Source organism: Moschus berezovskii, chromosome 6 (assembly GCF_049115385.1).
Source record: "Moschus berezovskii isolate FMDL1 chromosome 6, NW_MosBer_1.0, whole genome shotgun sequence".
Classification (NCBI taxonomy): Eukaryota; Metazoa; Chordata; class Mammalia; order Artiodactyla; family Moschidae; genus Moschus; species Moschus berezovskii.
Genome location: NC_142465.1, coordinates 80,265,925 through 80,286,970, shown reverse-complemented (window position 1 = coordinate 80,286,970; position 21,046 = coordinate 80,265,925). Strand labels below are relative to the sequence as shown.

Sequence of the window (21,046 nt, the reverse complement as noted above, 5' to 3'; positions counted from 1 at the left end):
TCTGTCTGTGCTGTGGACCCAGAGTGGAGCCTTAGCAGCTTCATGAGCCTCAGTTTCCCCACCTGGTAACCAAGCAGTTAACCTTGAAAATCCCTGAAGAACTTTATCATGGTTGACATTCCTCTGCGTTTAGAATTCTAAGATATGGTTATTTATCCTGTGCCTCCTCCAAGCCATGCTCTGGGTAGAGTCCTGGGGTACCCAGGGGATCACCAGACTGTACACCTGTCTTCTCTCTGTTCCAGCCAGGATAGCCAGGAGTTAGGTATGATCAGCCAGAGTGCATGCCCCCCATAGGTGCCAGTCTGGTCTTGCAGTGCATAGGCTGGGCACTCAGGGGTCACGGGAATTCTGAGGGGGCTGGAGGGGTGCTGTGGGACAGGAGTCAGCAGTCACAGTGGAATTGTAAGCTCCAGAAGTCTGAGAAACCCCTTGTCTTCTCTCTCCTGAGGAGCTGGTTTGACCCTCATAGGGCCTCTGGTCAGCCCCCTGGCCAGAGAGGGTCAGACACCTGCCTGAGGACACACAGCAGCCTGGCCGTAGACTCAGATGTACAGGCTCCCAATCCCTCCTCATCTGTTCCTCTGGGCAACCCGCAGCCCTCCCAGATGTCCTTCCCAGGCCCTGCCCCTCCTCGTCACCTCTCTCTGTCCCACCAGGGTCTATGGCTGCAGTCGCCAGGAGCCTGTGGTGGAGGTCCTAGCCTCAGGCGCCATCATGGCAGTGGTCTGGAAGAAGGGCCTTCACAGCTACTACGACCCCTTTGTGCTCTCCGTGCAGCCTGTGACCTTCCAGGGTGAGGGTCAGGAGTCCTTCGGGGAGGAGGGGGGCTCAGCGGCAGAAGCCAGGGGTGCTTCTTGGGCTTGCCTTCCCCTTCTTTGCTCTGGTTGGAGATGGGATGGGGGCAGGAAGGTTCCGGAAGCATCTCTGCTCTGAAACTCACACCCACCCCTCTGACCCCCTTTATCTCTCTTTGTTCGGGCTCTGTCACCCCCTCCCCGGCCCCCCATGCTTCCTCCGTCCTCCTCACCTCATCCTCTCTCCTGCCCTCTTGCAGACAACTTGCATCTGTCGTGCCTCCTCTCTCTTCTCTCCCTCGTCTTGGCTGTCTCCTCTCCGGGTCCCCTCCCCTGCCCCTCCTCCCTCTGTGCGCACCCTGGCTGAGCGTGGAGAGTGGGGTCCCCCAGACGACCCTCTAACACTAAAGGTCAGCTCATTTGTCCCTAGAGATGGCAGGGGAGGGGTGTTCAGAGGCGGGCGATTCATGGGAAAGGGTGCCCGGGCTGCCCCTCTGGGCCTTCCCCGCTCTCTCCTGCTTCCAGATCCCCCTCTGCCACTTGCTTTCTCAGGAAGAGCAGGCCCCACCCTTCACGCCTGCCAACTGTCATCACCACCATCAATTATCATCGATCTGCTGTCTCTGGGCAGACAAAGCAAAACTTGAAGTTTCCCGGGCTCCGTGGAGGGAGGGTTACGCCAAAGACACACAGCTTGCCCCCTTTCCCTTCTTCTGGGGTCAGCCTCAATCTCCTCACCCACTTCCCCCTCCCTCCCCTGGTTCCATCCCCTTGGTCTCTTGTTGGTCACCCAGATCCACAGGTGACCCTTTGGGAATCCCTGAGGTTGAAGAAGTGCCAGAGTTGGCCTTTTCTCATGGGTGTCTCTGATATAACTCTAGGGGGAGGGGAAGGAGGGCTTTAGGGACCCTGGCTCCATGGGAGGTGTTGAGGCAGCTGGGGACATAGCTCCCCATCCCTCACCCTCTCACTGTGCAACCTCATCCAAGTTGCTGAGGTTGGGTCTTCTCTGAACCTCATCATCTTTGAAAAGGGAAATGGTTCTTTCTCCCCAGTCCCTATAACCGTGAGGCTGGCACAGCAGTGAACACGTCCAGTAAATGGTCAAGGGCTGCACAGCTGATGTCAGTAGCAAACATTCATTGAGCATTTACTACATGCCATGTCTGTGTAATCTGCTCAACTACCCTACGAAGTATGTACTGTTATTGTCCCCATTTCACAGAGGGGGAAACTGAGGCCCAAGTTCGTGCATTCTCACTCAGTCTTTAGGCTGTACTGTTTAGTGGCAGTCAGGGTGGTGGGGTTTCAGCTGCCTCCCAACTGCTGGCAGGTGCAGTGGGGCGGGGCTGAGGAACCCTCTGTAACTTCTGTTCTCTGGGCCCAGCCTGCGAGGTGAACCTGACCCTGGAGGGCCGGCTGGAGCCACAGGGTGTCCTCAGCACACCATACTTCCCCAGCTACTACTCACCCAGCACCCACTGCTCCTGGCACCTGACGGTGAGCGCACCTACCCTCTGACCACAGCGCCCTATAGACCTCCGGGGACCCCAGCTGGGAGGGGAGCACTGTCCTGCCTCTGACCCAGGCTGTGCCCTGGGTACTAGTACCTCTGGGGTGGGTGGGATGGCTCCCTTGGCCATGGCAACACTTGATTGTTGAGTGACTGACAGACCTCAGCCCCAGCCAGCACCCTGTATTGGCAGGCCTCCTTCCAGCCTTGTGATCCTGGGAGATGGGGCCATCAGCCCAGTCACAGCCCACGGGCCACCTAGTGACCAGCTCCTCTGTTCCAGGTGCCCTCTCTGGACTACGGCTTGGCTCTCTGGTTTGACGCCTATGCACTGCGGAGGCAGAAATATGACATGCCATGCACCCAGGGCCAGTGGACCATCCAAAACAGAAGGTACCCACCCCTGGACCCCCTCCCTTTCTCTGCAGATAACCTCCCTTGGGAGCTCAAGTGTGGAATCTCAGAGGGGCATCACGGGAAGAGAGCAGAGGTGGGGTTGGTCAGGCCTGTTGGCTTACCCTTGACCCCGTCCCTGTTCACTTCCAGCCCCAGCCTCGCCTCCTGCCACTCAGAGGTCTCAGACACACATTTGTCCTCAGTCACCTTGGATATCAATGCTAGTTAGAGTGAAATGGTTTCATTGCTGTAGGCACTGCCACCCCACTGCCTGGCACCCCGAATCCTTAAATGAGATGATGCAGAGTCGCAGGACTCAGCAGTGCTGGGGCACCTTTCCAAAACCCACCCCAGTGCCATCCCTTATCCTCCCCCCCCCCATTGTTGGTCAAAGTAAAGCAGCTTCTGGGCCTCAACACTGCTTAGCCAGAGTCCACGCCACTTCTGCTAAGCTGACCACTCCCCGAGGCCACCTGAGTCACCTGCATCCCTCGTGGGATGCCGGCCCTGCTCTCTGTCCTACCCTTGGCCCCCGGTGACAGAGTTCCTGAGGAAGAACTGAGTCCTTTGGTGAGGTGGTCAGGACGCAGCAGAGCCAGGCCATCCTCTGGTCAGCGTGAATGCAGTTTGATCAGCAGGATGAGGGGGGCTGGCCCCCTGAGGGCCACAGGTGGTCCTGGCAGTTGCAAAGGAGTGGGGTGAGTGGAGAGGTGGGGAGTGGAGACATTGCAGACGAGCTTCCCCTGGTCTGGAGAGAGACAGAGAACTGGGGCGTTCAGGGAGGGGATGTGTACAATGGGAGGGGCATTGTGTCTAAATTCTGTGCGGGAGCATTCCATAGCGGGAGAGGGTGGCTCAGGCAGAGGTCGTAGCAGGGAGGGAGGTGAAGCAGGAGGTGAGTAGGAGGCGCGACGGGCAGCAGCAGAGCATCCTGCCACGGCACCACTGTTGCAGGGGTGGGCCAGAGGCTTGGGGAGCAAGAAGGGATCTCAAAACAGCCTCGCAGAACTGGGGAGCCCCCTCCCCTCCTGGGGTCCAAGAATGCCCAAGAGAAGATTCTACATCTCATCGCAGGTTGGCACTCTGCTCTTCCTTCCAACCCTGAGATCCTATGAGAGGCTGGGATTCTAATGTGCAAGTTTCCTGATTTCTTGGTTTCATGGATTTTCCGTATCAAAGATTCCAATACATTAAAATTGGAAAGTTCTGGGACTCTGGAATTCTTGGATTCTGGCGTTAGTGTTCATGCTCACCCACGCGTGGATCTTGCTTATTTGTTAATCCTATTGAAAAGTGTCAACCAGACAGAGAGGGACAGGGATGGGACTACACTTGTTGACTCGTCACCATCCTTTCCAGGGATTTGGGAAGCTATCAGGGACTGTGATTAAAAGGGAAGAGAAGACATGCCAAGGGTGTGAGTTTGGGCCTGTGCTATTTGGGGGTGATATCAAATGGTGTGACTCTGGCCCTGTGCTTTTTGGACAGCAGAAGGCATCTTGTCCCACGGGTCCCAGCATGTGGGTGGCCTTTCTGGGCATGACTGCTTTCATGGAGCTCCCTCAGGGCCCCTCCCCATGGGCTTGGGGCCATGCAGATTGAGGATGACTGGGCTGACCTCCCACCCAGCATCAGGAGCCCACAGAGTGACCTTGAGAGTGGTCCTTGATTCATGGTTCTCTGAATGAGGTTAACGTCTTTTCCTTTTGCCTTCTCAACCCTAGAGGTGAATCTGATATCTCAAAGAGGAGCTAGGAAGACAGAAGGACCCTGGGTCTGTTGCTTCTTCATGTACCTCCCACCCCCAAGGCTATTCCATGGGCTGGGAGGAGGGCCCTGGCATCAGGTGCCCCTTTCCACTTGCTTGGTGGTCAGCACAGGGCATCAGTTCACTGGCCTGACAGCCTGTGACGTCACCAGTATCATTTCCCAGAGAAGGAAATCAAGGCTCAGTGGGATTAAGTGGTACCCGGATGGGTCCAGAGTCAGGGCCCACCCATGCACCCCATGGGGACAGTGGGACACACCATGCTCCCCGGAGGGCCTCCTTCCTGCCTCCCTGATGCAGCCAGGAGGGCTGCGCAGAGGTGGGGGCACTAGGTGGTAGGACTTCATGAGTTGCCCTTGGGTTTCAAGGGTGGATCACAGATGGGGAGAGTCTTCATCAAAAGGAATGATGCTGCAATGGTGAAATTTCAGGCACGGTGACAGAATCTACCAAAATTGGAGGAGTCTCACCCTCCCTAGTGTCTCAAAGCACCGTTGAGCCACAGAAAAGTGGGCTGGGCTGGCCGTTGAACCCTGTCTTTACCCATTGTACAGGTGGGAAAACTGAGGCGAAAAGGACTAAAGACTTGTTCTTTTATTATTATTATTTATTATTTTTTGTCTGTGCTGGGTCTTCCTTGTGACTTTCTCTAGTTGCAGCACACTGACTTCTCTTGGGGCATGTGGGATCTTAGTTCCTTGATCAGGGATCAAACCCACATCCCCTCCATTGGAAGGCAGCTTCTTAACCACTGGACCACCAGGGAAGTCCCTGGCCTCTTGTGCTTGTCTCTTTGTCTCGAAGTGGTGGCAAGGGACCCGGATGTAGCTGGGTGGTGGGTGGGGTGGGGAGGTGAAGCCTCACAGGACCTGGCGCTCCCACCCACCTCTTCTCTTCTGAAGCCTCTTCCACCTTGGCCGTTGATGAGGAGTGACAGAGGGGAGGCTGGGGTGATAAGATGTGCTCAGGGAAGCCTGTCCACCTGGTTTTGCATATAACTCTGGGTACATCCCATTCCTTATCTATAAAACAAGGGGGTTAGGCCAGGCCAAGGCCCTTTTTATTATTTTACCGAAGAAAGATGTCTCCCAGTAAGGTGTGTTTATTAGTTCCTAATGAAATGTCATTCCAAGTTGGGCTGGAGAGGTAGAAAGAGGTTAGCTGGTGAAACAAGAAAACCGGGTTCAAGTCCTGGCTCCTCTCTTTCTATTTGGCAAGGACTCACCTTTCTCAGCCTCAAGTAGCCCATCTAAAAAGCGGGCATGAAGCAGACCTCCCATCCAGGGAAGAGTAACTGAAATGATGGGTAGAAGATGCTGGCTCTTGCAGGCTGGGATAAAGCCCAGTTTAAGAAGGCACCAACCATGCATTCAGAACTGGCTCCTGACTCTGCACCAGGCACCCCTGAGCTCGGGTGCCATTTCCTTCATCCTCAGCAACCTGGAGAGGGAGCTGGCCCCACGCTGCCTTCATAGACCTATGAGGGGCTGAGGCACAGAGAGGCAAAGGTGTTCCCACCAAATCACCCAGCTCATAACTAGAGAAACCAGAGTTGAGCGGTAAGATCCAAAGCATGCATGAGGGCGTGTGGGCCTGTGAGTGTGTGTCTGTGAGAGTACGCACACTCACGCTTGTGCACTCTTCCCTCGGAGCCTTGGGGCAGCCATGTCAGCTGTTCCTTCCCATGGCCAAGGCACCCTGCTGAGGGGACTGACCACTGCTGTGTCTCTCACCACATCTGAGAGCCACCTGGGAAGTCCCATCTCTGTCTTCGCAGACCTTTGTAAGGGTCAGGGTCCCTGGGAGAGACTCGTGGCCCCCTGCTCCGAGGCTCCTGCCCACGTCTGAGTGCAAAAGGGGAGGCAGAGGTGTACCTCCAGATTGCAAGCACTGGGCAAACCGTTTCCTCTAGTTCTGATCATTTTTGATAACCATCAGCCCATGTAGTTGCTGGGAAATTCTTTGAATAAGCATTTGTTGGAAAATCTGCTTGTGTGGGTGGCAGAGACACGAGAGGTCTGGGGAAGGGCGTAGATTTCCAGGCACAGGATTTGTAGGGAGGGGGATGCACAGAATGGCCATTGATGAGGCGACAGAGAGTAGGCTGGGGGAGAGGGGGTCTCACTCCTCAGTGCCAGCATTGGGATAAGGAGAGGCTGGCCGGGCTCCCTCCATTGGCGAGGCATCTTGGGCATGTCACCTTCCTCCTCTGAGCCCTTTCTGCCTTTCCCCCACCTCCCTGTTTCCTCCCCAGTTTCTCCCTGGCCAAGGCTTCATGCCCTTTGAGTGGCCTGAAGGCGGGGGAGGGAGCTAACCTCGTGACATCCGGCCAGCAGCAGCTGGGTTTCACAGAACCCACTCTGACGGGGCGTCAATACGGTACAGGCTTCCCCCTTTCCGGGAACCTGCCTCCTGCCAGCTTCCTCCCCTGTGATGTCACTTTTCTTGTGATCTGCCCAACCATTTCCACTTCGCCGATGGCGATGGGCAGAGTCACAGGCTCCTTAAGCCTGCTGGAGCCCCTCAGGCTGGGCCAGCTATGGGGTAGCCCTTCTGGTCTCCAGAGCTCCTGGGTGGCCCCAGAGACTCCCCGGGCACTGCTGGGGGCTGGCAATGTGGAAGGAGGAGCTACTGTCTTCAGTGAGCTCACAGCCCGACGACGTCAGCAGCTAGTTTTCAAAGAAATCCTTTCTCATTCATGCCATAAAACATCCTACGGGGAGCTACCACCCCGTCTTACTACAGACATGAAAACAGAAGTTTGCTGAAGTTGAGCGAGATGCCCAAGGTCACATAGCTGGTTCACGTGGCAAAGCCCAGCCTCAGCCTCAGTTCTGCAGCTTCAGGTCCAGTGCTCTGGCCACGTGAGACACTGCTGACCTCCCTTTTTCAGTGCTTGCCTTCTCTGACTCTCTTTCCCATTTAGCCTGTCTTGCGGGAAGGGAATATCTGTGTGTGTATATTCATCCACCTATCCATTCACCCACCTTCATTCCTTCATTTATCATCAATCTTTCCTTCTTTCCATCCATTCATCCATCCATCAGTACACCAACCCACCCTTCCTTCTTTCCATCTACCCACTCTTCTATCCACCCACCATCCAATCTTTCTTGAACTCCCTGAGTTCAGCTAGAGATGCTGATATGCAAGGTTGATTGGATCCCTGCTTACTGTCTACGTAAGGCAATAAGCAAAATTCCCCACATTCAGAGAAGGGAGAAAGCAAGGCAGGCATGAGTGCAAAAATGGTGCCTTCAGACCCTGAGCACTTTGTAGCTGAGATGAGAGGTGGGCTCCACAGTCTTAAGACTTTTGACGCTCGTTGGAGAGGGTGCATGAGGGTGGGGCAGCATTTGATAGATAAGGAGGGATTGGAGAGTCAGGGGATTTAAACCCTCTCCCAGAAGGCACTGTAGTAAGAACCAGAAACGAAAATATGTGAAGAGGCCAAGCCAGTGAGTAGTTCCATAAGCCGGGCTGCCGGAGGGAGAGGGAGCAAGGGAGGGAGGAGCCTCGTTAGCTGGACTATACATGCCCTGGCTAATTCGGGCAGCCTCTGATTACTTCCAGCCAATGTTTCTGGGGTATATTTTTCAGAAGCAAGAATCTAAACCGTTATCTGAAATTAGCTGGCACATGCATTTTTTAACAGGTTTTAAACGCTGCATAGGCTAAATAGATCCTCTTTCGATTGAGTAATTTAGCCTGCGTCGCCAGATTTCAGCCTCTGCCTTGAATTCTTTTGGTCGTGTCTGCTAACGAAGAGCCTTGCCCCAAAATGTCCTTAGAGCCTCTGGCCACAGTGACCACGCAGCCCTCAAAATAAACATAATGTTTCCCTCCCCTCTAACCCAGCTCTGGTTTCGTCCCTGTCCACAGTAAGCAGGTGGGGACAATGCCCCAGGCCCCTGAACCTTAAGTACATTAAGGATGCCCCTGATTTCTCATTTCCCCTTGTTCAGTATTTCCCAACCCCCAGATTCCCTGTCCACTCCCCAGGACAAGTCTCTGGGGATAGTAATCATTCATAACTTTTACTAAAATACTTTAAAAACAAACAGACGATCCCCACGGCCATCCACGCCTTGTTTCCTTAGCTTTGAAAGGATAAGGACGAGGTTTGCTCGGGACGCCCCCTGGTGGCACCTCATCCCTCTCTGGTCCCCCTGGGCTGTACTGCCCTGGTTCTCGAAAATTTCCATTTCAGAATCCTCTACACTCTTTTAAAAATTATTGAGCAACCCAGAGAGTTATATGCCTTGTATAAAAACTATATTTGTAATATATATGTACAGTAGTAGAAATGAAAACTTAAAACATTTAAACATATTTATCAATTCATTTAAAATAAGAAACCCATTACATTTTAACATAAAATGAAATATATTTTCCCAAACTAAAAACATTCGGTGAAGAAAAATATCCTCGTTTTATGTTTTTGCGACTTTATTTAGTAATTGGATTAATAGACCAGGTCTGAATCCCCACACCTGCTTCTTCGTTCAGTGGGTTACAGTATCACATATCCCGTAGTCTCTGGAAAATTTTACTCTGTTCTTACATGAGGGCTTCCCTGGTGTCTCAGACAGTAAGGAATCCGCCTGCAATGCAGGAGACCCAGGTTTGATCTCTGGGTCAGGAAGATCTCTTGGAGAAGGGAATGGCTACCTACTCCAGTATTCTTGCCTGGAGAATCCCATGAGTGGAGGAGCCTGGTGGGCCTCAGTCCATGGGATTGCAGAGAGTCGGACACAACTGAGTGACTGAACACACATGCACATCCTTACATAGTCTCTGGAAAATTCTACTTTATCCTTGTGGAGAATGAGAGTGAAAAAAGCAAATGATACCTGAGAATTAGTATAAAAATAGTTTTCTCTTTGAACCTCCAAGGGTCCCCAGACCACATTTTGAGAACTGTTCATTGGTGTAGGAGCAAGAATGTGGTTCCTGCAGCCAGACAGTATGGCCAGGTCTGAGGGGGGCCATAGGGGACATGAGGGCTCAGCCTCTGGAGCTCATGTGGCGTGAGGGTCAGGGTGCCCACCTCCCTGTAGAGCAGGCCAGATGAGGCCTTCTGCATCCTGAGGAGGCTGTATTCTTGCCTACCTTGGCATTTTCCTTGCTGAGCCTCTTCTGGAAAACAGGATGAGAACAATTCCTGCTTATAGGGTGGAGCTGCTGTACCTCAAAATCCCCATGCAATGAGGCCTCCAACTATTACTGAACCAGTAAGTGCTTGCCATGTTCTAGGAGTTATGAGGAAGCCTCTGACCCCTGGGAATTAGGGGACCTGAAGTGTGGGCTGCTGTATCTGCTGTGAGATGTTCCCATCATGCTTTGGGGCACTCTCACTTACTCTCCTGACTTCCTCCTACCTTCTCTGCTAGGGGCATTTTCACTTCTTCCGCAGACTTTCCCACCCATATTCTGGGTGTTTCTCTTATCTGTAAAGGCATTCCCTATAGGGGCGGGCATTCCTATGATCTGATGGGGCTGACCCATCTGTTCTGTAAGGGTGTTCCGCCTGGGAAGTCAGGGTACCCTCGGTTGCTCTCTGCGGCGGGTCCTGCCACTCTGGGGGCGTGGCTGCACCTTCCATGAAAGCATGTCCACTTGCTCTGTGAGGCAAGCTGGGACCAATGCTGTGTGGGAAAAGCCCCCTTTGCGCCCTGCCCTGGAGTTGGGAGGATTCCTACCTGCTCCCCAGGGGGTGGGATTCCACCTATCCGTGGAGGTCTCCCACCTGCTCTGTGGGAACAAAATCATCATCCGTGGGGGCAGGGGACCAGCAGGGATATGAGTGTGCTCCCATGGTTGGGGGATGGTCCCACCTGGGTGTGGCCATGCTTGAGAAGGTGCTGCCCATCACTGTTGGTCCTGGACCAGCACTGGTGCCTCCCTTGTGTCCAGAGAGCCACAGGGAAGCCCCCAGGGCTATGGAGACTTCTCAGTGGGAGGCACAGGCTTGACTGGAGAGCATGGCTGCCTTCTTGCCCCACTCTGACTGAGTACAGTAGGAACATCCCCTCTCACCTATGAAGTGACCCCATAGACGGAAGCCCACCAGGCTCCCCCGTCCCTGGGATTCTCCAGGCAAGAACACTGGAGTGGGTTGCCATTTCCTTCTCCAATGTGTGAAAGTGAAAAGTGAAAGTGAAGTCGCTCAGTCATGTCTGACTTGTAGCGACCCCAAGGACTGCAGCCTACCAGGCTCCTCCATCCATGGAATTTTCTAGGCAAGAGTACTGGAGTGGCTTGCCATTGCCTTCTCCGGAAGAGTAGACCAGTAAAGGAATTTTCCTTCCACTGACACATTGCAGCCTTTTGTCAGGTCAACAGAAATGAGAGTTTCCCTTGTTATAACAAGCGAGGAAAGTGAGATTCAGAGGACTCTGACCTGCTAGAATCTCACAGCTCCTAGGTGACTGGGACTAGAATCCAGACGATAAATTTTATCCTGCCGGCAATGGGGAGGCATCAAGGGCTTCTGAGCAGGGCAGTGACACTGCCAGGCTGCTTTCTAGATTACTCTGGGGGTTAGCGGTCACCCAGGGGAGAAACCAAGAGGTGGGGGTGGGGTCGGGGTGCAGCTCCCCTTTCTTCCCCAACTGCCCTGTCCTTGCTCTGTCTGTGCACCGGGACCCAGGCTGTCCCGTGCCTTGGACCAGCCTGTGTAGCCCTCAGTCCGTCTCTGGTCCCCCCCAGGCTGTGTGGCCTGCGCACCCTGCAGCCCTACGCTGAGAGGATCCCCGTGGTGGCCAGCGCCGGCATCACCATCAACTTCACGTCCCAGATCTCCCTCACCGGACCCGGCGTGCAGGTGCACTACAGCTTGTACAACCAGTCAGACCGTGAGTATGGGCAGGTCGGGGAGTGGGGGGACCCCAAAGCCCCTTCAGCTTCTCCCTGCTTCTTAACCCTCCCTGGAAGCACCTAGAGGCTGGTCTAAAGGAGTGTTGTGTGTGTGTTCACTCATCTGTGCATGAACATAGGCAGATTTGCATGTGCCCACATGTGCAAGGCACTCACAGGTGTTTACGAGGTATATGCACTCAGACATACGCAAGTGTGTGCCGTGTGCATGTCCCCAGACACGTCTGTCCACATGGACCGTGTACACAGGCACATGGGTTCTCATGTGAGCACACGGGTGTGGTGTGTCTGCTCGTGTTTTCATAATGACGTGTGTCCTGATGGTGCCCTCCCCATCCAGCCTGCCCTGGAGAGTTCCTCTGCTCTGTGAATGGACTCTGTGTGCCCGCCTGCGACGGGGTCAAGGATTGCCCCAACGGCCTGGATGAGAGAAACTGCGGTGAGCAGTCCACCCACTCTGTCCCTCCTCTCTCCCCACCTCTGTGCTACTGGGCTAAGCCTATCGTTTGGAGATCTCCCAACGGGCAGCTCCCACTATCAGCATTCAGGAAAGTCCCTGGCAGCTCCCATTATCAGCATTCAGGAAACTCCCTCGCTGTGTTGAGATGCAGGGTGGATGCAAAGGATGGGCAAGTGTCCTCTCCAGGGCTACCCCGTGGGGCAGTGGCAGAGACAAACAGGGACCCAGGCATGCTGCTTCCCAGCTCATGGCTTCTTGCCACCAGGCTATCACCCGCAGCCTTCTGCCCAGGCAGCCATCTGAGAAGGAACAGAGCAGACGAGGGAGGGCAGGACCAGGAGGAAGAAAGCTGTTAAGCAGGGTCGGGCAGGCCCAGGGTGGCCGAAGAGAGGACCCTGTATCTGCCTCTTTTGAGCAGGACCCTCCACTGCAGGGGTTCAGACTGGAGCTGCTGACTCTTCCTGGGGCCGTGCTCACCGCCACCCAGCCCTGGCAGAAGGGGAGCAGAAGGGGCTTCTGACGGTCCCCAAGCCAGGATTCTCTTGGAATAATGACTCTGCCTCTGAATCCTGGCTTCTGGCCCCTAGAGTCACCATCACAGCAACCTGCATCCCATCAAAATCTTATACACGTTGGGAGGAAAGTAGGAGGGAAGGGGGATGTGCCTGCCTCTGGACTGATCCCACCTTCGTGTGGGGAAGGCACCTCATATTTGGAACCAGAGCATCTGGCTTAAAGTTCTCGCTCAGCCAGGTGACCTCAGACAAGTCACTTTATTTCTGTTTTTCCACCAGTGAAATGGATTATCCCACCGGGTTGCTGTGAGACTCAGGTGTAAAGTAGCTGAGAAAGAGATTTGTGATCATAACTTGCGATACCATGCCGGGTCTCCAGGCGACGCAAAGTCCAGCCTGGTGCCTCTGGCTTCCTCCCACTTGTCCCCCCTTTGTCTCCTCACAGTCTGCAGAGCCACATTCCAGTGCCAAGAGGACAGCACGTGCATCCCCCTGTCCAGGGTCTGTGACCGGCAGCCCGACTGTCTCAATGGGAGTGACGAAGAGCAATGCCAGGAAGGTAGGGCAGGGTGTGACTAGGTGTCTGGAGGGAAACCGAAGAATGGGCTCAGCCAGACAGCCTGGCCCTTCTCCATGCTTCTTCCACAAAGGTTTCTGCCCTCTTGTCCAAATCCTTACCAGCCCATCTATAAGTGTGTCTATATGTCCATCTGTCTACCCATCCATCTGTCCATCCATCCGTCTATCTACTCATCCATCCATCTACCCATCCACCCATCCATCCATACATTCGTCTGTCCATCCATCTTGTCTCTCCAACCATTTGTCTGTCCATTGATTCATACATCCACTCACTGATCCATCCATCAGCCTGTCCAACCATCTGTCTCCCTGTCCACTAAGCCATCGGTCTAGTCATTTATTGGTTTTATTTGTTTATCTAATTACCTGTCTGTATGTCCATTGTTCCATCCTCCATCCATCATCCATGAATGCATGTGTGCATGCATCCATCCAGGGATCTAACTACTTGTTTGTCCATTGGTACTTACATCCACTCATTTGTCCAGCTAAATAGGTTCTTATCAGACCATCAAACCACACGTTTGTTGGTCTGCCCAATATCTTGTCTGAGTCTCTATTGTTTTATCCATCCATCCATCCACCCACCCATCCATCCCTCAGACCAGCCAACCTTCACTTGCAGATTACCCAATGATATGCAAGGCAGAGTAAGGAAACTGAAATAAAAGGCACCAGAGAAGTGGTCCCTGTCCTCTGGGGATTGTCTGATTTAAAATTTTAAACAAAGATGGGTTACTCCCTCTGGGCCAGAGCCTCTGAACATCATGTCCAGTAGTACAGGAAGACTGGAGGGTGAGGAGATGCGGCTGGGGAAACTAGAGCAGATGGGCTGTGAACTGGGCCTGGAGGAATAAACAGAGGAGGAAAGGAGGCCAGGTGAAGACTGGCCGGTGGGGCAGAGGCTCTTCACAGTGGAGGTGGTGAGAGCAGCTGGGTGTCTAGGTGGGTCGGGGCCTGGAGGGCTGCCAGGCCAAGGCAGTGTGATGGGAGGGCACAGCCTTGCTCTTGGGAGCCTCGCTTATCTCACGGTGGAGGCACAGCTCTGGCTTCAGGTTCCACACCCAGGGAAGGCATGACCCTACCGTCAGGAGCCCAGGTCTGAGAGAGGAGACCTCACCTTCTCTCAAAAAACCAGTCTGAAGGAGCGAGGGGTCGGGAGGGGAAGCGGCCCGCCTCTAGGGGACCCTAAAGGAGCCTCAGGGGACCTTTTAGTGTGATCGAGGGACCCCTCCCCAGTCGTCTCCTGGCCTCTTTCAGGCTCCATCTTCCCTGGGCCTTGTTTTGGAGGCTCCTTCGGGCTCAGGGACCCACCCTCTGCGCCCTGCCCCCTTCCAATCCTAGGGGTGCCTTGTGGGACCTTCACCTTTCAGTGTGAGGACCGCAGCTGTGTGAAGAAGCCCAACCCGCAGTGTGACGGGCACCCCGACTGCAGGGACGGCTCGGACGAGCAGCACTGCGGTGAGCCCTGGGCGCTCCGACAGGCTGCGGTGGGCAGGACACCCTCCACCTGCTGGGCCCACGAGCATGGGAGGGAGGGAGGTGTCCCCCCGGGGGCTGGAGGGAGAGCTCCCCGTCTGTCCCTCTGTCTCTTCTCACCCTTCCTCTGCCCCGTCGTGGGGGTCCTGCCCACCTCTCCTGCTCCCTCATTCTCTTTCCCAGCCCGCTCTGTGCCTCTCCTCTCTCCTCTTCCACGCCTCCCCTTCTGTCTCTGTCTGTTTCTCACTGGCTCTCTCCTGCCCCTGCCCCCAGACTGTGGCCTTCAGGGCCCCTCGGGCCGCATCGTGGGCGGGGCCGTGTCCTCGGAGGGTGAGTGGCCATGGCAGGCCAGCCTCCAGGTTCGCGGCCGACACATCTGTGGGGGGGCCCTCATCGCTGACCGCTGGGTGATCACCGCTGCCCACTGCTTCCAGGAGGAAAGGTGAGCCTGGGGACCCAGGCCACGAGAGGTGGGTAGGGAAGGTGGTGGTGAGGGGGCGGGAGCAGTGTGTCTGAGCTCTCAGCAGACAGAGGGGAGGGTTGTGGGAAGCCCCTCAGACTTGCTGTCCCGACGCCTGGGTTCAGCCCTGACTCTACCGCGAACACACCCTCTGCCCTGGGAAAGGTTGCTCACCCTTGCCGTGCTCTGCTTCTGCTGTATTGCTTTCAGCTGGGCCAGTGAGCCATTCACTCACTCAGCCCTCCATTCAGCGATGTTTGCTGTGCTTCTGCTTTGTGCCAGGGGCTGTGCTAGCCACTGGCGTAGAGCTGAGAACAGAATTCCCGCCCTGGTTATAGGTCATGACACCCTCCTCCAGGTGTGCCTGTCCCCCACCCCGGGGAGAGAGAGATGCAGAGAAGCCCACAAGAAGGGCCATCTCACCCCACCCACAGACATCCCCCCCATCTCCGTGCTGGGCTGACAGCTCCCCTCTCCACATCCAGCCTGATGCCCTGTGCTCCAGACCCACCCCCAGCACGGCAGCCCTGGACTCTCTCCCCACACCTCCTCCTCTTTCCTGGGTCTGCACAGTCCAAGCCAAAGGCCTGGAGCCACCTGGGCACCCTTCCTTCTCCCCCACATTCAACCAAGCAGCAAGCCCTCTCAGTGGTCCAAACGCATCTTCAGCCACTGTCCGTCCATGCTGCCACCATCACCCCTGGGTCACTGCAGCAGCCCAGAGTCCAGCTCCCTTCTGCATCCTATGCCTGGGTGCCCAGGTGCCCTTTTGGGTGAGCTCTACCCAGATTCTTTCACTCCGTCCCTGACTCCCCACTGTCCACAGGGTAGAGAAAGACCTGGATACTGACCTGGCCTCCAGGGGTCTGCACAGCCCAGTCTCTGCCAATTCTTTCACACTCAACTCCCACACGATCCTCCTGAGGACCTGCAAATTCCAGGGGTTTCCCAGTTTCTCCATCTATAAAGTGCGCAGAAAACATCTGCCGGTGCCTGGCACTGTGCTGATTTTTTTTTTTTTTTTTTTACATCCACAGTCTTATTGAATTCCCCCAGGAACACATGAGCAGAACATGCTATTCCCACTTCACAGATGGGGTGACTGAGGCCTAGAGAGGTACACTCACCTCTAGGAAGTGATGAAGCTGGGGCTGAGATCCAGGCAGTCAGACTCCAGGGCCAGCAATGAGCACCACACTGCCAGCTGCAAGGTCTACCAGAGCAGGGTGGGGATGGATGTGGGGGACCGGGTCCCAGGTGGGAATGCTGGCTGTCAGAGGGATCCAGGATGGGATGGGGGAGGCGGCCGCTGAGCGAGTCCCCCCCCCCCCGCCCCCAGCATGGCGTCCCCAGCGCTGTGGACCGTGTTCCTGGGCAAAGTGTGGCAGAGCTCACGCTGGCCGGGTGAGGTGTCCTTCAAGGTGAGCCGTCTGCTCCTGCACCCGTACCACGAGGAGGACAGCCACGACTACGATGTGGCCCTGCTGCAGCTCGACCATCCTGTGGTGCGCTCGGCTGCCGTGCATCCGGTCTGCCTGCCTGCCCGCTCTCACTTCTTTGAGCCGGGCCTGCACTGCTGGATCACAGGCTGGGGTGCCCTGCGAGAAGGCGGTGAGCTGGACTGCGAGCAGGGGAGGCGGGGTGGGTCTGGCTCGCCTAACTTCTGAGCCTGGAAGGGAGTTGGCAAGGAACCCTGGGGCTCTACTCTTGCTGCTGCTGCTGCTGCTGCTAAGTCACTTCAGTCGTGTCCGACTCTGTGCGACCCCATAGACGGAAGCCCACCAGGCTCCCCCCTCCCTGGGATTCTCCAGGCAAGAACACTGGAGTGGGTTGCCATTTCCTTCTCCAATGTGTGAAAGTGAAAATTGAAAGTGAAGTCGCTCAGTTGTGTCCGACCCTTAGCGACCCCACGGACTGCAGCCTACCAGGCTCCTCCATCCATGCTAGTCCTGGATTAAATGGGGTTGTATTTCATAGAAAAAAAAAAACGCTACAGCCATGGGTTGTCTCCCTGGCCCTTCCCTTCCTTCCAGAAGGGCACTTAAGGAGAACCAAAGTCCTGGGAGGCGATCCTGGGGGATATGTGTGGGGTGACAGGGCAAGCCAGGACACCCATGGTCCATGGGCAAACTCCAATCCTCTGCTCCTTGGACAGTGGAAAGTATATGTCTGTGTTGGGGGGAGACTTTTAATTATTAACACTTACCACATGGAAGTTAGATTTTAGGGGAACATGATTTCATTTAATCCATCCAACTACTCTAAATATTGGTTATTATAGACCCCATCTTAAGGATGGGAAAACAGAGACATTTAGCATTGACTTAAAGTCACACAGCCAGGGAGGTTTGGAATAGAGACTAGAACCCAGGACTGTCTGACCCCAGAGACTGCTGTTCCTGCTACTGCCTCTCAGAAACATGGGCTTCTGTCCTTCCCTCCTGCACTGACCAGAGGTTGCTGTCCCTCGAGGCCAGCTCTCAGTTCTGTGCATGACTACAGCCATGCCATGTGCCCTTCCTGGCGGTGGCTTTCAGGAGTGTATACTGTGCTTTACAATCTGGAGGTGGGTGAGGTTGAGGGATAATGTAAAGATGGAGAAGCTGAGGCTCACGTGTAAAGGGACTTGTCCAAGAGGATAACAGAGAACAGTGGTCAAGGATCAGTTCACTTGCTCATTCATTCATTCAGTGACACGTTTGTGAGCACCCGCTATATGGCAGGCATTGCGTTGGACAAAGCAGCATAAAAATGAATGGGAGACAGTGCTAAGAGCTGACACAGATGGGGGTGTGGGGGCAACGGCAGCCCAGAGGAGGGGTGGGCTGAGCTGAGGCTTGCAGGGTGGGTCAGCAGTGTCCCAGCAAAGGGGAAAGGTGTTTCTGGTAAGAGCGTAGGTGGCAACCCACCGGAGAACACCCAGCACCAGAGGGGAACCGGGAGCAGGTGGATCTGGGTGAGGATTGGCAGGAAGGACAGGCAGGGGGTCTCAGTCAGAATCTTAAGCCAGGATTCCTATTCCTGACCTGAATGAAGGGCTCAGGGCTTCGGGAAAGAAAACCAGCGTCTGGGTCCCACCCCAGCTGAACAGACCGGATCCTCCAGTGGAGCTAGGCACAGGGTGTATATTGAAACTCCATGGTGGGGTGGCGGGGTCCTAACATGCATCTTCGTGGAGAAGCGCTGGCTGAACAGTGAGCAGACGCTGACTGAGCTTTAGGTGGGAGCGGAGGCGTGAGGTGTGTGCTCTGGAAAAATTCCCCAGGGCTGTCACAGAGAAGAGGGGAGGCGGCCAAGAGGCCTCAGGCACGAGGAGTGGGTGGAGGAGAACCTGAGGACGCTGGCCCTGGTGGGCGGGGGTGCTCTGTCCCCAGGAGCCCCTTGGAGAAGGAGCCAGAACAGAGTGCGAGGGCAGAGATGGGACGGAGGGCAGAGCGGGACGAGGAAGGAGCTCTTGAGATGCGAAAGGAACAGCCAGGAGAAGAGATGGGGCCCCGGGCATCTCAGATCCTCTTACCTTTGCCCTCAACCCTGCCGGGCAGGCCCCACCAGCAACGGCCTGCAGAAGGTGGACGTGCAGCTGATCCCGCAGGACCTGTGCAGTGAGGCCTACCGCTACCAGGTGACACCCCGCATGCTGTGTGCCGGCTACCGCAAGGGCAAGAAGGATGCCTGCCAGGTGACTCCCCCGGAGTGTGCCAGGAGGCAGGGGAGAGGGCACTGCTCTCATCACCCAGGGCCCAGCCCTCGGCTCACAGCAGCCTGCAGCAGCCTCACGGCATGGTGGGCTTGGCTGTCCCCACTTTGTGGATGAGGAAACTGAGGGTTGGGATGTTGAGAGACTGGCTCCAGGTTGCAGACCCCAGATCAGAAGAGACCCCGGGTGCCAGGTCTGAGACCCAACCCCAGCTCTGCTTCTTATCCTCTGAGAGGCACTTTGCCCAAGTGACCCAGCAGAGAGGACTAGATGGAGCCCACAGAAGGAAGGCAGAGCTGGGCAGGGCATTGGGACACACATTCAAGCTTCCATGACAGCCAGGCCCCGCTGGAGGCCAGGCTGGCTTTGTTCGGGCTCCCTCCATGTATCGGAGGCTTCCAAAGGGGATGTGATTTTCCTGCTGTCACTCTCAAAATATCCCCAGTAGTCCAGCCCTTTACCTGGAAGTGGATTCCTTTACCCTGACATAGGCCTCTCTCCCTGCCTTACAGGGTGATTCAGGTGGCCCGCTGGTGTGCAAGGAGCCCAGTGGCCGTTGGTTCCTGGCAGGGCTGGTCAGCTGGGGTCTGGGCTGCGGCCGGCCCAACTATTTTGGCGTCTACACCCGCATCACTGGTGTGATCGGCTGGATCCAGCAGGTGCTGACTTGAGGAACTGCCCTCCTGCAGAGCAGGGGCCTACCTCTTGGACTCAGAGAGCCCAGGGCACCCACCGGGGGGTTGGGAGCAAGTATTCTGCAGGCAGCAGGGCCTGGAGGGGACAGGAGGTGGTGTCTTTCCTGTCCCCCAACCTAATGCCTGATATCAGCCTCAGTGAGGGTACAAGGAGGGAGGAGGGCCGTCTGCTGGTGGTCCAGACCACCCTGAGGGCCGGGGATGGTGACCAGTCCCGGATGGGGGGTTCTCATCCAGGCTGTTGCCTCCTGATTCTCTCTTCTCCTCCCTGCTCCGCCACTGCTGACTTTGGGGGGAAGAGTTGAGCAGTGATCCTGTGGTCGCCAGGTCCTCCCGCCACCACCCCTGCCCCAGTACAAAGACTGTTGGGATGGCATCTTCTCTAGACAGCAGATTCCAGCCTTTGAAGCCCTCAGCCTAACTTGAGTGGTGAAGGAGGAAGGTGCTCCCACAGGAAGGGCCCTCAGAGTCCTGGAGACAGCCAAGTGGGCCAGCCGCCACTGCAAGCCAAAGGGTGGGGAGCCCTGGGTCCAGGGTCCTCCCAACCCCACCTGCCCCTTGGGACTTCACTGTCCATTCTCACCAGGAGGTGAGCTCAGCTGCCCTGTGGAATAAAGCTGTCTGACCCAAGGTCCTGCTCTGGGGGTTGAATGGGGCCCCAGCACCAATCTCATGCCCGTGACTGAACAAACCCTTGCTATCTGCTCAGCCTGTTGGCTAAGTATCCAGAAGGCCATGGCGGGGTCACTGGGGGCAGGGCTGGCCTCCAGGGCAGCTGCCTAAGTCCCAGGAGCCACCCTGGGAAGGCAGTGGTTGAGTGCCCTCAGGTAAGAGTCTGGCTTCTCAGGTGGCGCTAGTGGTAAAGAATCCACCTGCCAAGCAGGAGACGCAAGAGACACAGGTTCAACCTCTGGGTTGGGAAGATCCCCTGGAATAGGAAATGACACCCCACTTCAGTATTCTTGCCTGGAAAATCCCTTGGACAGAGGAATGTGGCGGGCTACAGTCCATTGGGCCACAAAGAGTCAGATACACACAGGTCAGAGTCAGGGCTGGGTCAAGTGATGGGCTCCTTCTGGAAGCCTGGGAGGAAACTGATGGGCAGAGAGCCTCCTGATCGCACCAGGGAGGGGTCAGAAGTTGGGCCTGGGGCGGAAGCCCTGTCTCCTGATTCCCAGGTGACCACTTCTCTATCTCAGCACTACCTCTGCATTCTGCGTCCCTTATTCAGCACCTCACAGGCTCTGATCACGTGCCAAGTGCTGTAGTGGGGTCGTGAAGCTGCACAGAACTCGGCTCCTGATCTTGGGAGGGGTGGGATGGTGATCCAGTGTGAAGGGTTCTGGGGGAGGCAGGCAGTAACTCGGAAAGTCAGGGAGGGCTGCCTGGAGGAAACTTGAGTTGGGATTCAAAGGCAGCCAAGGTAGGGAAGAGCATTCCAGGCAGGGGAAGAGGATGTGCAAAGGCAGTGTCCTCAAAGTCAGTGGCCTCTTGGGGAAAGCCAGTTGTTTTTAGTTGGGACAGAGGTTTGGGGTTAGGGGCAAAGCAAAGGAATTCTTTGCAGAATTCTTTTAGGGAGGGGCAAACTGAGATGAGATGGCAAAGAACTTGGAGTGGAGCTAAAGATCTGATGCTGGGTACTCTGGGGAACCACGAAAGGTTCTAGAGCAGGAAGGTGACACACAAGTGGCTTCACATTTAGGACCAACACTGACATCAGCGTGGAGAAAAATGGGAGGCAGGGAGGCTGGTGAGGAGGCTGCTATAGAACTCAAGAAGAGAAGGAGGAGGCCAGGACTGAGCAG

At 55.6% G+C, this 21,046-nt stretch overlaps 1 protein-coding gene across 3 annotated transcripts in view; it reads left to right on the top strand.

Annotated features, from left to right (window-relative positions):
* Positions 1–19,715, top strand: part of TMPRSS6 (transmembrane serine protease 6) — a 33,784-nt gene extending 14,069 nt beyond the window's left edge. The window contains exons 7-18 of one of the 3 annotated variants that reach the window (XM_088836719.1): positions 660–796; positions 2,185–2,297; positions 2,594–2,703; positions 11,186–11,331; positions 11,694–11,792; positions 12,774–12,887; positions 14,255–14,371; positions 14,663–14,831; positions 16,189–16,460; positions 18,392–18,554; positions 18,587–18,632; positions 19,059–19,715. In XM_088836719.1, coding sequence (XP_088692845.1) covers positions 660–796; positions 2,185–2,297; positions 2,594–2,703; positions 11,186–11,331; positions 11,694–11,792; positions 12,774–12,887; positions 14,255–14,371; positions 14,663–14,831; positions 16,189–16,460; positions 18,392–18,554; positions 18,587–18,632; positions 19,059–19,217 — 1,645 coding nt within the window. In that variant the 3' untranslated portion in view covers positions 19,218–19,715. Of the gene's footprint in view, positions 1–659; positions 797–2,184; positions 2,298–2,593; positions 2,704–11,185; positions 11,332–11,693; positions 11,793–12,773; positions 12,888–14,254; positions 14,372–14,662; positions 14,832–16,188; positions 16,495–16,529; positions 16,565–18,391; positions 18,555–18,586; positions 18,633–19,058 lie in introns of all 3 variants that reach the window. The other 2 variants (XM_088836720.1, XM_055395159.2) reach the window with 2 other exon arrangements.
* The last annotated feature ends 1,331 nt before the right edge of the window (positions 19,716–21,046 follow it).